The sequence below is a fragment of the Suillus subalutaceus genome (genome assembly GCF_016647625.1).
Source record: "Suillus subalutaceus strain FC151 chromosome Unknown DFJ58scaffold_77, whole genome shotgun sequence".
NCBI classification, from domain to species: Eukaryota; Fungi; Basidiomycota; class Agaricomycetes; order Boletales; family Suillaceae; genus Suillus; species Suillus subalutaceus.
In genome coordinates this window covers 6,885-22,463 of record NW_024540326.1, presented here as the reverse complement: position 1 = coordinate 22,463, position 15,579 = coordinate 6,885, and the positions used below count along the sequence as shown (strand labels likewise).

The 15,579-nt window shown below is 47.8% G+C and overlaps 5 protein-coding genes across 5 annotated transcripts; 2 read left to right on the top strand and 3 right to left on the bottom strand.

Moving 5' to 3' along the window:
- Positions 1-494: 494 nt before the first annotated feature.
- DFJ58DRAFT_889487 (HDEL sequence binding protein) lies at positions 495-1,559 on the bottom strand (the record flags this gene model as incomplete). The annotated part of the gene is given in 5 exon segments (XM_041394717.1): positions 495-528; positions 937-1,001; positions 1,078-1,165; positions 1,185-1,346; positions 1,402-1,559. The coding sequence occupies 5 exon segments, from the start codon at positions 1,515-1,517 to the stop codon at positions 495-497; spliced, it is 465 nt and encodes a 154-aa protein (XP_041242243.1). The 5' UTR covers positions 1,518-1,559.
- A 209-nt stretch (positions 1,560-1,768) lies between these two features.
- On the bottom strand, positions 1,769-2,222 carry DFJ58DRAFT_889485 (Rho family DH domain-containing guanine nucleotide exchange factor; the record flags this gene model as incomplete). Its single annotated transcript, XM_041394716.1, has 2 exons — positions 1,769-1,873; positions 1,929-2,222. Coding segments are annotated over 2 exons (399 nt in total), but the record flags the coding sequence as incomplete, so codon positions are not given.
- Positions 2,223-7,551: 5,329 nt separating this feature from the next.
- Positions 7,552-8,486, bottom strand: DFJ58DRAFT_729679 (casein kinase I isoform delta-like protein; the record flags this gene model as incomplete). The annotated part of the gene is made up of 2 exons (XM_041385779.1): positions 7,552-8,193; positions 8,247-8,486. The coding sequence occupies 2 exons, from the start codon at positions 8,484-8,486 to the stop codon at positions 7,552-7,554; spliced, it is 882 nt and encodes a 293-aa protein (XP_041242241.1).
- A 1,168-nt stretch (positions 8,487-9,654) lies between these two features.
- DFJ58DRAFT_729678 (uncharacterized protein) lies at positions 9,655-11,327 on the top strand (the record flags this gene model as incomplete). The annotated part of the gene is made up of 2 exons (XM_041385778.1): positions 9,655-10,047; positions 10,209-11,327. The coding sequence occupies 2 exons, from the start codon at positions 9,655-9,657 to the stop codon at positions 11,325-11,327; spliced, it is 1,512 nt and encodes a 503-aa protein (XP_041242240.1).
- Positions 11,328-14,280: 2,953 nt separating this feature from the next.
- DFJ58DRAFT_842764 (uncharacterized protein) lies at positions 14,281-14,932 on the top strand (the record flags this gene model as incomplete). Its single annotated transcript, XM_041392873.1, is given in 6 exon segments — positions 14,281-14,338; positions 14,391-14,487; positions 14,507-14,537; positions 14,636-14,759; positions 14,821-14,853; positions 14,904-14,932. The coding sequence occupies 6 exon segments, from the start codon at positions 14,281-14,283 to the stop codon at positions 14,930-14,932; spliced, it is 372 nt and encodes a 123-aa protein (XP_041242239.1).
- Positions 14,933-15,579: the final 647 nt, after the last annotated feature.

Below are 15,579 nucleotides of genomic sequence, written 5' to 3'. Positions count from 1 at the left end.
TAGATTATCACCTTGATCTACGGCCAGCAAGCTATCGATATCTACTACTACAGGATCTATAATCATTGTCAATCGACATATAACAATTCAAGTACCTATGGGTCCCCAAGATAACATACGTGGTCCGATGAATGTTGATCAAAATCTAAAGTAAATGTTAGTTGTACTGCAGTGTTGTTTGCGCGCGATACTTACGAGAGCAACAGATGACTGAGCGACAGCACAGAGCCGAAAGACAAGCCGCAGGACAGAGACTTGGAGGGGAGAGAGCAGAGCAGAGTAGAGAGAGAGCAGGGGAGAGAGGAGGGGAAAGAGGGGAAAGAGCAAGGGAGAGAGGAGAGGAAGGAGGAGGTCGTATGCCGCGGAGATCGAGGTGGCGATATTGGTTGTTGAGGATGTTGGGGAGGCAGGAATAGAAGCGGCTGTTGTAGGACAGGTCCAATATGGGTTCTACAAATGTAGCAGTACACCATGACCACGATTGTACGCAAACTTCATGCTGGGAGCTCGAACTTCTGCCGTGGAGGACTCTGGGAATGACATCTTGCACGCCTTGGCCTGGATCCTGCTCTTGATAATTTACCAGACGAAGATATCAATAGGCTCTTTCGAACGCATCACGAAGGTGAAGTCGATGCGAGACCACAACTCCAAACCGTGACAAGAAAGTAGCCTTAGCGTTCGAGACGATATCTGGAGCGAATCAGGTTGACCTTTCTCGAGTGACGCTACTACAGATGACACAAGCCTTGAAGCCGGAGCGAGTCATAGTACACCTGATGTTGACGGACCTCTAAAGGATGTTCAGTACCAACTCGAGTCTCGTCTTCAAGCTATCACAGAGTCAAGTGAGGCGGAAGACTTGAAAGTAGAAAAAGATCATATGACATTGATGAGCATGCATTTGGCGCAGGGATCATGTTATAAAAGACCCACTTTGTAAAGTAAACGTAGAAGAAGTCGAGGTAAAGCCCGGTTTGCACCAGTCCAGGCTGTGACAGCTATGGGATCCACCACGTCCTCCATAAAGTATCTGGAGGGCAAAATTGTTCGAACCATAAACAGAATCCACCGAACGCGTGCATACCTATATATCCAGTTGGGAAGGTACAGAGCACGATAAAGACCCAGAGCAGCCAAATAGTGTGTTGTAATTGTCTCCCGCCTCGCCAGTACGCTGCAACATGAACAACTGGGGGAAAATGGCGACAGATTCGAGATATATAGAAAATGTCCAGAGAATTTCGGTTGGCTCGAACACATAGTTGAATATCAGTGATAGAAAGAAGGATGGCCCAAGAAGATATTCAATCTTGAACGTGTCAATGGAGGTGTCATGCGTCGGACTATCAAAACCAAGGTCAATATTCATGCGGAAGGCAGTCATTAGTGAGTACGAACCGGAAACGGTACGTCATGATGTAGAGGATGTGACAACTACTGCTTATGAAGAATAGCTTCATGACGAAGTTGTAAACAGACACCCAGCGAAATAGCAGGTCGATGTAGCGTGTCATGAATACGAGGGCGTAGAGAGCCTGTGTCTTGAATGAAATACCTAGCAGACATGGGACACGCTTGAGAAAGGACAAATCTGTGAATCAACATTGAACGCTTTGAGGGTGACCGTCTTCGACATTGAGACTCCATTGAAGATTGTTCCGAGAGCAGTCAGCCTGAGGGAGGAAGTAGAAATCAATCGCTTTATCATAGTCCTTCGCGGAAAAGGCTCACCTCTGGCGGAAAGCGGCTTGGGCGTCAGAATGACAAGCACAGACGAGTGCAGATACAGATATCGAGTCAATCGTGTGGTTGGCTTCGTCAAATATCCATTGAGCTCAAGCTTGCGCGATTCCGGCAATTTTTCCGTGTTCTAAAAAAACCGCATCAATCAGCAAGAAGAACAGCGATATGGAAAATCGACTCACTTCCACAAACTGTGCGAACACCGGATTGGAGCTCTTCTCTTTTTCGAACTCATACTTGCCATACAGTTGGTGAGCACCATAGCTTACGAAGGGTGCGAAATGCGGCACAGAATCCAGAAGGATGTCCCCGATGTGCTCCACGACAGTGTACGACTTTTGTTGCTTGTTGAGTGCGTCTCGAAGGCGGGTATTTACTGTGATGATTTCGTGGATGTTCCAGAAGACCTGTGTGATGAAGTCCGCATGACGTTCAGCGGGGATGATGTCACTATCTTTCAGCCCATTTATCCAGACCTGTGCAGAATGTGGTGCAGAGTACATGAGAGCGGTGTCGAGTTGGATGAATGTAGGGTTAGCGCTAATTTAAACGGTCGAACTTTGGGCGATGTGAAGTCCAGTCATAACAGAAAGGGCGACTCATTGAACTGATAAGTAGTATTAACACTTTGCTCGAATCATACAAACGTAAAGATACTCACATTTAAAGTGGGTATAATTCGGTGGCCTTTTCTTTCGATGCGGCGATCACGCCAATAAGGATAAATGGCTTTCACCAGGTGCAGTAAGTAGAGCAAGGTTGTGGTATCCAAGTCGGTACCGTAGTGAACATGGCAAACATAGAGGGGCGGTAGTGGGGGAAGAGAATGCTTCTTGATAGTCTGTAAATGAGGAAATGTCATATGCCGGACTCGAGGCCCTGTGTAGACGCATCAGCGTGCAATATTGTAGTCAGGTAAATCAACTTGCATGGTGCAAAAACTCCGTTGTGTCATGGGTGACCTTCTCAAAGATGCCCATTACAAGGCTCAAACTCGTCTTCCGTATGCTGTGTGCGAGGAGCCCTCAAATGAGCAGGGGGGATTCCCAATTAACGCCTATGGTGAATGACATGAGGTCACTAACCCTGGTATTCTGCCGAGTTTGGGGGGATTCCCAATGAACGAGGGTGGAAGACTGAATGGGTCCTCCTGGTCAGCTGGCAGTGAACAACATGAGGTCACTTACAGCCGGAATTTTGCCTGACAAATGAACCTTAGGTCAGACCGCCTATGGTGAACGACATGAAGGTCACTATACCTCTGGTATTCTGCCTGAGGAAATCATTCTTTATGTCGGCCATGATCACTAAAGATGAATCTTCAGAAGTATGTCCTTGACTACCAGATGGCCGAGGCGGCCCAGAGTTTGAGCTGTAATTAATGTAAGGAGGACGCAAAAAAATATTTGAGGCAGAATGCTTCATTCCCGATGACACTGGCAGCTGTACCACTAGTGGTCTAGAATTTTCATCCTGCAAACAAGTGCAGATGAGCACAAATGAGTACAGACGGGCACAAATGAGTGAAGATGGGCACGCACAAGTGCAGACGGGCACAAACGAGTGAGGGCTCGCTAAGACCAAATGAAGATAGTCAAGGAAGATAGAACAGTTCACAATTGAAATCACGATATGATGCAAGAAACATTGCAAGATGCCAGGCAAACAGAAGTAAGAGCAGTGTAAGAAGGAGTGAAACAAAATCCACAACAATTGAGCAGGAAAAGCAAACATCACAAGTCGTAGGTAGTAGGAGCATCGTCATATCATCACACTCCCTCCTCTGCAATAGCTCTGAGGAGAGTGTTGCATACATCACCTGTCATTCCTTCTGCCGCTGGAAAATGCCAAAGGATCGTTAGTCCTGGCCCTCCGTTGCCCAACATCCCATACTCCATATCCTTTTGCGACGCAGACCATCCTTTCGTAAAGTCGAGTCGTTCTTTTTTCACAAGGAACTTTACCACCTGCAGGGCCTCCATCAGGACCGGGCTCATGCGATTGCATTTCTTCGTGTCAGTCTCGCTACCAGATGAAATAACTTGCCTCCACGGAACAGCAGAGGCCTGTATCGGGAGGTAGTCCATCGCAATGGCATAGATTGTTGGAAATAAGGTTTTCGAGACCTGGTGAACATCTCATGGTCAACGATAAAGATTTAAATTGTAGAGGTACAGGATGCTCACCATCCAGAATCCAGTATAATCTGTTCCCTTTGCGCTGAGATTAGCCGTGGTGTAGGCCTCGAATTCTTGTTCGACTGTTTGAGGGCCGCTGTTGTTACTTGGCAGGATGCCAATATCAGGAAGTCCATAAAGGCGCGAGCCTAGCGTGCGGGGTTGTGGTCGAGGTGCAATTTCATTAGCTGGGAGACTCGATAGATGACGAGCTGTTCGTGGCTCGCTTTTGATGCATCTGCGTGTGATAATATTAGTTCAAAGTTGCGTTGTTGTTGGTTCGATAGACGTACCAGCTTGATTATGTATTTCTGCACATCTTCAACCGGTTGTTCCTCCCAACGACTCTGAATCCATGACATTCGGATTGCCGGATCAACAACTATAGATGCAATTGTGACTCATGAGCAACCAAATATTTTTAAAAAATGCCGGACTCACACATAGCAACTGCATAGGCATTTGTGGCGCCCATCCTGTCGTCATACTTGTCTGCCCAAGTCAAACCTATCTTAACAAGGGGGCTGCAGTGTGGGACGTGTCTGGCCAATGATTTCCACCGCTCAATCAATGTTTCGAATGCAGGATATGCACCACTCAGCATGGGAGTGCGTTCACCCGACATGCGTTGTTGGGCAGCGTGAGGTGCCTAATATAAAATGATAAGATGGAACACGAGTTTCGAAGATATTAAAACTAACCTCTAGGACTACTTCGAGATTCTGTAGGAACTGCCAATCCATCGGGCTTAACTTGAACTTGCTGATAGAGCATTGAGTGGCAGAACTGAAGTATAGATCTATTGCCTGGGCAACTATTAGTTCACAACAAATATTTCATGAACAATGCCTTACCTGGCGAAGGGTTCCCATTCGGTTAACCATGATGAAAGTTGAAATCCCAACGAGTGACCTCATCAAGCAGAAGTTCGACAACAGGGAGGCACACTTTCTCGCCCAGGTCATTTCGGAACCACTCCTTCTCGTTACCTGTGATGATGATGATGTCCCTGAATGCATTACGTCGCTGGTCCGATGCGCGAACCGTGCGCACAAGGTCCCTAGCTCTGCTGAGAGCTTTCCCTGTCACTGCTTCGAGATATTCCTCCTTGATGACTGGGCGATCGCGATCGCCAATTGACCATTGTTCGGCCACAAGCGAAAAGTCGGCGTCGTGGTAATCATCAATAATATGCTTCACACATATATTGATGATATGGGGGAAGCAAGGGATTCTGCGGTCGATAGGGTCGAAATCAATTCCGCGACACTCCAGCTTTTGCGAAAGCTCTTGCATGCAAACCTGATTGTTGGCAGCGTTGTCCAAGGTAAAATGACCACTCTAAACAGAGTCAGAGCGTGTAAAATGGTAAAATTAAACACTGACCTTTTCGGTCACAGTGGCACGATCAAGAAGGTGCAAAATGACTGTCGCTAGCAAATCACCTGTGTGACTGCCTGGAACATGATGAAAGCCTATTAATGCAGCCCTCAAAACAAGGACCGAACTCTGCTCAGCCTTAGCAATCCAGTGGGCCGTAACGGCCATGAACGGGCAAAGGTTAGAATCTGACCAGAGGTCAGATGTGAATGAAACCTTTCCCTGAGCGGCCTAAAAGATATAAGATATTTTGCAAGGCTCTTGACAACTGTAGGCTTACCGCGAGGTCCTTCTTCAAAGTGTGAAGTATTCATGGAAAGCGTCAATGACCAGCTCACGAATTTTGGTCCGGTGATATATATCGGTCTCTTTCACTGATGGTTGCAGAAGACGGATCAAACGACGGAATTCTGGACATTCAACAATATTTATCGCCTGAAGACAGTTACTAAACATAGCGTGTAGAAAGTGAACATTGACTCACCTGATCGTTGGCGACAATGAATTTCACGATCTGTTTGTGCATCTCGTCCAGATTAAACGCAGGCAATACATCGTCTGGAGCTGACAGGCTAGTTCCGGGGAGTGAGTCAGGACTAGGGGGAGTACCGAGTGAGTCTAACGTGTAAGCTGGATCCTTCAGCCTTTGACGCATGGTTGCGACCATCCAGCCTTCATCCAAAAATGTCTTCAAACGTGACGACTTATGGAGGACATGCCAGTGCTGACACTCTGCCTCCTCCAGGTGAATGTCGGTATGGTTGACGAAGGCGTGTGCACGACGAGCTGATGTACCTGTGCTAGGAAGGTATGACATTATGTGATGAGTATTGTCGAGATTATGGATTGCTCTGGTGAAGGATGTCAGAGAGAATGATGACACCAAACACGATACTCACTCGCAGGCTTTGCAGATATTCGAAAGTGTGGTAGGGTCCTGTCTGTAGAAAAAATGTATATTGGCAGAGGTTTTCGGCGCTTTTGCTCGGCCACCAGTGGCCAGAGGGTCAGTTATAGCGGTACTCATCGCAGTCTGCATTGGACTATGGCATGCAGTCTGCAATGGACTATGGCCTGCAGCAGGCCTAACTGCAGGTGCAGGCGAATTGACAATTTCGTCCCCCTCATCCACGGAGACGTTGTCAAGGTGGAAGGATTCCCCTTCATCTGCATCGTTGTCTCGAAACCGAGCAGGAAGCTGACGATGCCTTTGAGGGTTACGAAGAATATTCGCATTTGCTGCAGCAGCGGTTGGACCAGGAGCGGCAGTGGGAGTGACAGGAGCGGCAGTGGGAGTGACAGGAGCGGGAGAGATGGTTGCAGCAGCGGCAGGGGCAGGAGGAATGGGAACAACAGTGGGAACAATGGCAGCAGCTCTGGCAGCAGCCCGGGCATTCTTCTTTCGAGGGGGCATGTTAATGGCGGTGGTAGTGGAGATGATCCAACAGCAGAATTACTGACCTACATATATAATAGTATCTGGGGAAACCCCAGAACATGTCGATGTGCAGTGATCCTGAGACCCTGATGGAAAAGCCCAAAGGGCGATTGTCATGAGGCAGACTCCGCAACTCATGCATGCTTCAGGCAGGTCAAATCTATTCAGCAGTTAGTGGGGGGTGAAAATGTTCGCGAAATTGTGCATACCTAGAGAGAATTAACTCCAAATTGAAACTCCAGATTCCAGAGGGCCCAAAGGCTTGAAGTCAAGCACATCTTCACCCTCAGGTGTAGTTAAATCGACTTGGATGATCGATGGAATCAAAGCTGGATCTCCATCGATAAGCACTTCCTGAGTCGTTGTCGTTATGTTGTATGGCTGAATTACCGATTATGAAGGTTCTGGAAGTCACGATGAGTCCCTCACGAGCTGCGAAGGTCATTTTAAGGCTGTAGCCTGCAGCCTGCAGGGGATGTTGAAAGATAAGAGGCGCTGCGTGGGAATGGATGAAACTTGGATATAAATATCCGGTTCAGGTGACTATTGCATCCGCCACGTCGTATGTGTGACGCAAAGCTCATTGTAAGAAATTAATATTGATACAGTAGGTGCTGTGAATGCTACTATATCACAAAGTACATGTACATGTACAAACTACTCCCTACAGGCTACAGGTATCCGACAGTATCACGATCTAGCTTGTTTCCGGCGTGGAGTTGAAGTGGGTACATGATGCAACAGGGAGTCATTTCGTGGACGCAAACTTGAAATTGCATTAGTTCATAAGTACTAAGATAAATGAGCTACTCACATACGAGTCGATCTGCGAAGCGGCGGGCATGGAGACACTGCCTCAATTACACAGGGTTTATCGAAGAATGGAGGGGAGGGGGAATGTGTGATAGGTACACCAGGCTGGTTTATATCCAGCAAGCATGCAGCTGGTGCCGGTAGTGTAGAACGAAGTGTGTGAAGTAATGAACGAAGGTGATTGTAGTTGGGTTCCTCTGAGAATGCGAGAGAGCGCGTGTAAATGAGCATTGTTGCAAATTCGACAGGGATTCCACGGCATAGATCTTTGATAGTGGTGTTTACTTTGCACTCGAGTATGGAAGAACTGGAAAGTTTTTCTTCGTCACTGATTAACCAAGGAAGGGAGCCCTGCAAGAAGTATATCAACATGTACGTAAGTGACTCGAGGTCGTCACGACGACCTGGTTCAACTCCCAGGTGATTGTTGATTGATGCAAACGCAGGAGTGCCAGTGAGACGTTGACCTTGGCGAAACGGTATATGGACACTGGTTGTCATATTCCAGAATTCCTTCGCGATACCAAAATTAATGATGAAGGCGGTGTGCCTCAAATCGCCAAGACCCAGAACAACGTTTTGTGGTTTAATGTCACCGTGAATATAATTGTGCGAGTGAACGTATTCGAGACATGAAAGCTGGGGAAAGGGGTCAGTACATGCAACCCACACAGTAGCACACACTGACGGACCAGCTGATCCCCTAGATTTATGACATTCTCAAGGCTGAATTTTCGGCTGTGAGAAAGGAAGAGACTGTGCGAGGATGGCCCAAGGAGATCGAGAACGAGAGCATGATATGTCGACTCCCTACCGAACCAGAGGGCATGAGGAATACCAACACCACCTTCAAGGTGTTTCAAAATATTGTATTCGTGCTGGACAGATGATGAATGGGTGATGGGTTCAAGTTTGACTGGCAACTGCGTCATTCTTTATGATGTTCCGTGCGCGATACACGACAGCTAATGGGGTCCAAATGTTGAATTAAACATATAGTCAGTAATCGTGATATGTAAATAACATACCATATGTGCCGGATCCCAAAATGTTTCCTAGCCTGAATCTTCCGTCAACTCGAACGGTGTAGAGATTCACATTTCTCCAGGCTCATATGGGCCAAATTCACGGCTTTTCACGACGCACTTGATATCCTTACAATGCGCTTCTAATACGACTTCCGCGCAACGCGCACTTTGGCGCGTACCAGTGCGTTCAAGTGCGTTCAAGTGCGTTACGGCACACTTCATCGCATTTCCCTAGGATCCGTCGCCTGTCCTCCGCATGTCCCGTCCCAGTCCTCCAAGGTCCATTGGTGCGTTTTCCCTTCTTCAGAACTCATACTCCGTCACGCAGGCACTAGTACTTATCATCATATCTCGTTATGGACCCTGACTTACCTCACCATTTACCTTAGTACTTCCTATTCGGCTCCGAGCCGTGGGAACTCGCTTAGCATACCTACACGTCACCATGTTTGTTTTCCGGTCACTTACTTCCGCTCCACTACCATCGAAGTGTATAGCTCGAGTTTCTATCTGAATACACCGGTTTTCCTTCCTATTGGCGCTTTGACACCTTTAAGTGTCTATTTCTACATCTATCAAAGTCCTGATTCCCCATTTTGATTGTCATCTCTACTCGAAGCACTCCATTGTGATCGCACGAAGTGCGCTTTGACATTTGAAGCGCGCTTTTCCGCACTTTCCGCCTTATTAGCGCGTTTAGGCGCCTTTAGCTAGCGCACTTCGCTTTTGGGTGCATTATTTGCCTCAGTGTCCCATTCAGACTTCGAGACCGAATCGCTGGTTATAGATCCCCCTCACCATTCACTAGAGGAATCTTTCTCAGTAGCAATCCCCTTGGGACGATTTTCCACTCGTATCCAGAGGAGCACTTGAGAGCCCACTTCCCACTCTTCCCCCTAGCACGCAGCTATCATTCCTCGCCCACAACTGGAGCCCACCGCGAGGGGAACAGTCAGCATATCCACGCGCTTTTTAACCTTTAGGCCAACCACAATTTCAACCTTTTTCGCAAATCCACGCTTTTTCGCACCTTCTTGCATCTTTTCACACTTAAACCGCAAATTCCCGCGCCATGTACGACCCAGTAGATTCATCCGGAATGCCCCTTCGAATAGCCGACTCAGCGCCGCGCTTTGCAGGCAATTATACTCAACTCGTCAACTTCCTGGAGTCAGTAGAACAACTTGCGCAACCGCTTGGTTTATCGGACAAGGAGATCATCAAGTATGCACTGAAGTATACAGCGCCTAAACAAAGGCAGCTTCTCTCATACTACGAAGGTGACAACTATGTAGAATTCGCTGATCATGTCTTGTATTTCTATCTAGAATGTGGTGTTGACCACTATACGCGCCCTATCTTTGAAAAACCAGCCACCATCGAAGCGCCCCTTGCAAGCGCACCTCCGCAACCAGAATGCGCTCAAGAGCAACCAGAAGTAGAAGCCATCGCACCAATACCTGAAGTATGCGACACCACCCTCACCCACAGTCCAAGAAGCGCCCTTGAATATAACCATCACCCACCGCCCCACCATCAGTCCAACCGAAGCGGCACATCATAAGCGCACCTCAAGAGCGCATCTGGCACCAGAAGTAATCCCTAGCTGAAGATATTCCGCCCCAGCTCGAAGTATGCGAGCCATCAATCACCGTCCAAATCTCCCAGAAGCGCCTCTGGAGGGATTATACCCCACCATTCACGATGACTCTAAACATCCATGCACCTAAACGCGCCAATTCCGGAGCCTCTGCAGTACCAGAGGCTAATAAGCGCCGCTATCCTCCGACCAGGTTATGTCCCCTGAAACATCCGCACATTAGCGCGCCTATTCCGGAGCCTTCTGAAGCACCAGAGGCTAATAATGCGCCGCTATCCGACCAGGTTATGTCCCCGGAAACTCCGTCTGTCGTTGACACATCCGTGCTCATCGCGCTTTCCGCACTCAGTGACCATCCGCAGGTGCAATATCCGTGCACCATACCGCTGCCAGTCAGTGATGACTTTAAACATCTATCCGTAGTCAGGGATGACTCTAAACATCCATCGCATCTTAACGCGCCTGTTGCAGAGTCTTCTGCAGTACCAGAGGCTCAAAACACACCACCTTCCGACCAGAGTATATCTCTGGTAACCCCATCCGTCACTGATCATTCTGCGCATTCCGCGCTTTCCGCTTACAGTGATTACCGTTTGCTGGTGAAACATCCGTGCATCACATCGCCCATCCGCCAATTAGATCATGTCTTGCATGACTCTGATGCGCCTCCAGCGCGCCGCCATACACCTGAGGTCGCGCAGGTCATGCACCTAGAGGCATTGTATATTCATCCTCGTTCTATATCGCATTTCTCGTCCATTTCGTGTTTAAAGCTCTCAAGGAGCCATATGCCAGTCGCCATTATTTCGCCTGGATCTCCGCATCATTTTATTGTTAATTCGTCCTTCATGCACCGCATTCGCGTGTCATGCGCTTATACTCCCGCGCTATATGCGCCCGCCATTGCAGAAGAGCTTTCCTGCTATCGCATTTTTACCATTTCATCAGTTTTGAACCGCATTTCTCTCATCCAGAACCAGTCTCGTTTTAATTTGCCGTCCATGCGCAGCTTATGCGCACATTATCCGACCATAGAGCACCCCCACGCGCCTTATATCGCCCCATTAGGGCGCGCCTTCAACTTGTACCGCAAGGTGCAAGAATTCATTCCACCGGTTACTAGTCCGCCCTCAAGCCGCATTTGAAGAAGATTCGGTATATACCCGGTAGGAGAAGATGTCGCAGAGTTAGAAGATGAAGATACCACTGCCCTCAGTCGCCTTAGTCGCCTTTCACCATCGCCTCACGCGCTTTTCGACCCGCAGCATCGCGCACCTTCAGATAGATGAAGAAGACCAGGAACGCACTGGTAGGAGAAGAAGTAGAAGAGCTCGACGAAGAAGATCCAAACGCGCCAGCTTCCGACCCATCCACTCCATCATTCAACCCTCGCCATCATCATCCGCACCACCCGCTTTCCCCGCTCCATTGATTCCCAAATACCATATACCGCCAAATATACCATCATTTTCATAGGATATAGTTCGTTTTACCCTGGGTTTCGTCCAGCGCTTTTCATTTTCATTTTCCCTCATTATAATGTCGTCCAAAGGACTAATAACGCGCTGATATATACGCCTATAGAAAACCGCCTAGAAGAAAAGAAGAAAAACAAAAGACCATAGATTGTGCCCACCTAACCCAGTAGGATATCATTTTCTCTTCGAACGCATGAAGCGGCACCATGCACCTTTTACCTTAGAATGCGCCTCATATGCGCGCACATTTCCCACACTTCCACGCTCATAGGAAGGAATAGAAGTCGACAGAAGAACGAAGAAGCCAAGTCGGACTTGGACATCCGCACTGTTTGCTGTCTCTTTTTCGCGTTTTGAATATAGTTTTACTCATGCCACTCAATCCCATAGCACCTATTACTTAGCGCGCCTAGTGGGACTTGGTTTGGACATGGTTTGGATCGCTTCCGGACCACCTAGCATCGCCTTATACCCCCGCAGACATATTGGACATGGACATCATCGCGCATTCACCTCCTTGTGTTTCCTCGCACATTTGCACTTCGCGCATTCATCCCCTCATACTCCCTCGCAGATTCGCACTTCGCACATTTCACGCGCTGCATTCCCGCGCCTCATGCGACGCATCCACACCATCCTCGCATTATCAGTTGCCTCAATAGCCGAGCACACCTCGCATGCCCACCATTATCATAGTTCTGAGTTCTTATCATGATTCCCGCATCAGAGTCATTTCGTGCACACCTCCATATGCGACGCATTCTCGCGCTTCAGCAACACGTTCCCACGCTCGCGCGTGTCATGCATTAGCCACGCCTCTTCGCATTTAGTTGCACTGTCATCCACGCACATCATACTCGACGATCATCACGTACCCATATCACCAACTTTGCTCGAGATCCTCACCAGACGCGCTCTGAGTGGGGACACTCAGTATTCAAAGTCCCTGGGAGATGTAGAGACTCGCGTTTCTGCAGGCACATATGGGCTCATTTTACGAATTCTGACAACTGGCCTTCATGGCACAACTCGCACCATCATCCACTATGACTTCCCTATAGAGCGCACCACTTTCCCTGCGGAACGCGCCATAGGCACGACACTTTCCCGCACAACGCGCAGTATTCCCGCGTGCGCGCCTTGCGCGCTTTCTCGCGCTTAAGCGCACTATGTCGCACAGCATCCAGGAGCATCCATCCATCGTCCAACCAGTCCCTCGGTATGTCCCTTTTCGTTATCTGACCATATTTAGCATATTACACTTCCCATTTCGTTATGCACCCTTACTTTACATCACCTTACCTCATTTACATACTTAGAGCGCTCCCTATTCGGCTCCGAGCCCTGGGAGAGCGCTTAGGTAGAACTTACATACACTCATGTTCGTTTTACACCCCAACGATTCCACCTTAGCTTAATACCACCACCTTCCTACCACTCAGTATCTATCACCAGTTAGCTCCATGCAATGCACGTGTCCATCATTGTTTTGAGGCCCTAGCATCAGTCCATAGCTAGTGGCACTATCAGTATCCGTCTAGATCCGCGCTTTCCCTCTTATCAGTCTCAGTATATATCTTTTACACCTGTGCACTGCTTGCACTACCTTCCCACGCTCCGCGCACCTTCGCACTTCGCTTTCCCGCGCGCGCTTTCTCGCGCTTTCACCGCCATTCACCAGGGTTGTTCAGCATCATTCCGTGGATCCTTGCTTTCCTTGCTTCCCCTTTAGGGTCGAACGTTCTTGCATTCTGCGAGTATAGCAGCTAGGCAGAGCTGAGACTCACTTATACTGGCTGAGCACTTTTCTTATATGTGCCTGCCAGGTTGTGATACCCACAACGGGAACCTTATCCATAGTGTATACAATAGCCCACGAGTAGAGAAATCAAGGGAATCCGACCAACAACACTGGAGTCTGGAGGCAACCAAAAAAGCAGTCCTTCCACGCAACTGCCGCGTGACTTGAGCTGGCTTAAAGCAGTTCAAGCTGCGGTTCATATATTTTTGGCTGACGAAAGTTGTAGCCGGTTCACATGGCTTATGAATCAGATCAAGCCAGTGACCAGTGGTTTGGCTAACGGGTATCGCCGAAATTCTCACAAACCGGTAAATACCGAGCCGGAGCCAGCCATAGCCGAGCCATGGCACTAGTAATTCTATGGGGCAGTGAGAGTAAGGTTATGTATAATGAATAATGAAGGATATCCTCAGGGATCTGTGAGAAGGAAGTATAACCATATGTCTCTAGTTAGCTATGGTTATGGATAATACTGCCAGGAGCAGGTGCTTGAATATGCTCATCATCTACCTTTGATGCTTCGCTATGCTATGCTACATTTTGGGTCATAACGGTGCGTCCAACTCTTCTATTATATCCTCTCTCAGTGTTGTATTGATCTAGGGATGGTGTTATACCTTCACCGGATATCAATATATCGGCAATCACAGGATCTTAACTAGGATGTATCTGGCTGTGCAAACTGTTGCCACTGCAATCAACTCCACAATGCAAATCAATGATTCAACGTTCACCATTTCTAGCATCCTCATGATACAATAACTCAATATCCGAGGCAGAGTGCGAGAAGGTGCGCATGAAGCGGCAAACTGTCCAATGATGAGCAGGGAGAATCGAGGTCAAACATTTGAGATATGTGCACACAACCGAGTAGGACGTGAGTTTTCTGTTTGTTTTGCGTGGCTCTTCCCTGTTTCAGGTTTTGACAGTACCTGGGAAAATCCGTCATGCTCTCTGGGCCTGTGCCGGTAAGGCAGGTAGAGTGGAGGTGATTGTCCTTTTTGATGATCACATCATGATCAAAATGTCAGTATTGGATTGATAGACTCACGCGTAGTAGGGGCCTCTCGACAATGGTATCAGACCCGGAAATCAAATAGTTCTGAAAGTTCTTCTCTTTGCGGTGTTCAAATTTCTTTCTGGTTATCTGAGCACTGGATGGTGGTATATCTAGCACAAATATCAGCGCCAGTTCGCCACTCCCCCACATCCATCCTCTAACAGTATGACCGTAGTCTCAGACGACCCTAGTTGGTGGTTGTGGATCACTTTGTGGTGCATTTCCAGCTATTTTGTAGGTTTGTGGCAGTTTGATGTTGACGCTGATATCCTGATCTAAGCTTGACTGTGATTTCGCAGTTGCTGCCTCTGCTGGAGTGACGTATGATTGGGGTGAGCATGATAGTATTGAAGAAGTACTGATAACCTATAAATATCCCCAGCACTTACATTTGGACAAGAGGTACATTGATGCTATGACCGGAACAACCATCTCGCTAAGAAAAGTTTTATAGATCGAACTAGTTTGAGTGAGCAGCCACGTCAGGACTTAGAAGAACAACATTGATTTGCGACAGAGGCAACATTGGTCCCTGATGTCCATCCTGTATCTTAGTGTATGTGGCTTGCATCATAGCTGTGGTTGGCAACCCTTGCTTACTCTTGAGAACATCTTAGGTGCGCTATCTTGGAATATTGTTTGCTGTGTACGTTCAAAAGGCTTGGCACTGTCATTGTACCAATAAACCATATATTACAATCAGCTTGAACATACTGAGTATGTCTTCTCATATTCACCATCTTTACTTTTTCTGATCTGCGGCATACAGTCAATGTTCCGACGATCTTGTTGACAGACGCAGTGAGTCTTCTGTACCTATGCCTGCTATTCCCCACTGATCAACTGCGGCGCCCTGTAGGGGTGAGTGTGACTCTTGATCAGCTTCTTGGTTCACTATACATCAGTAAAATACCACGGTTCTTAAATTTACTTAATGAGCTGAAATTTGCGGCCAAGTCAATATAAGTCGGTCTTTCTCAAAGACCTTAATCTTAACATAAGCCTCTCGTCTTACACCAACAAAAGACTTAATAGAACTTGAATTTACTTAAATTTAT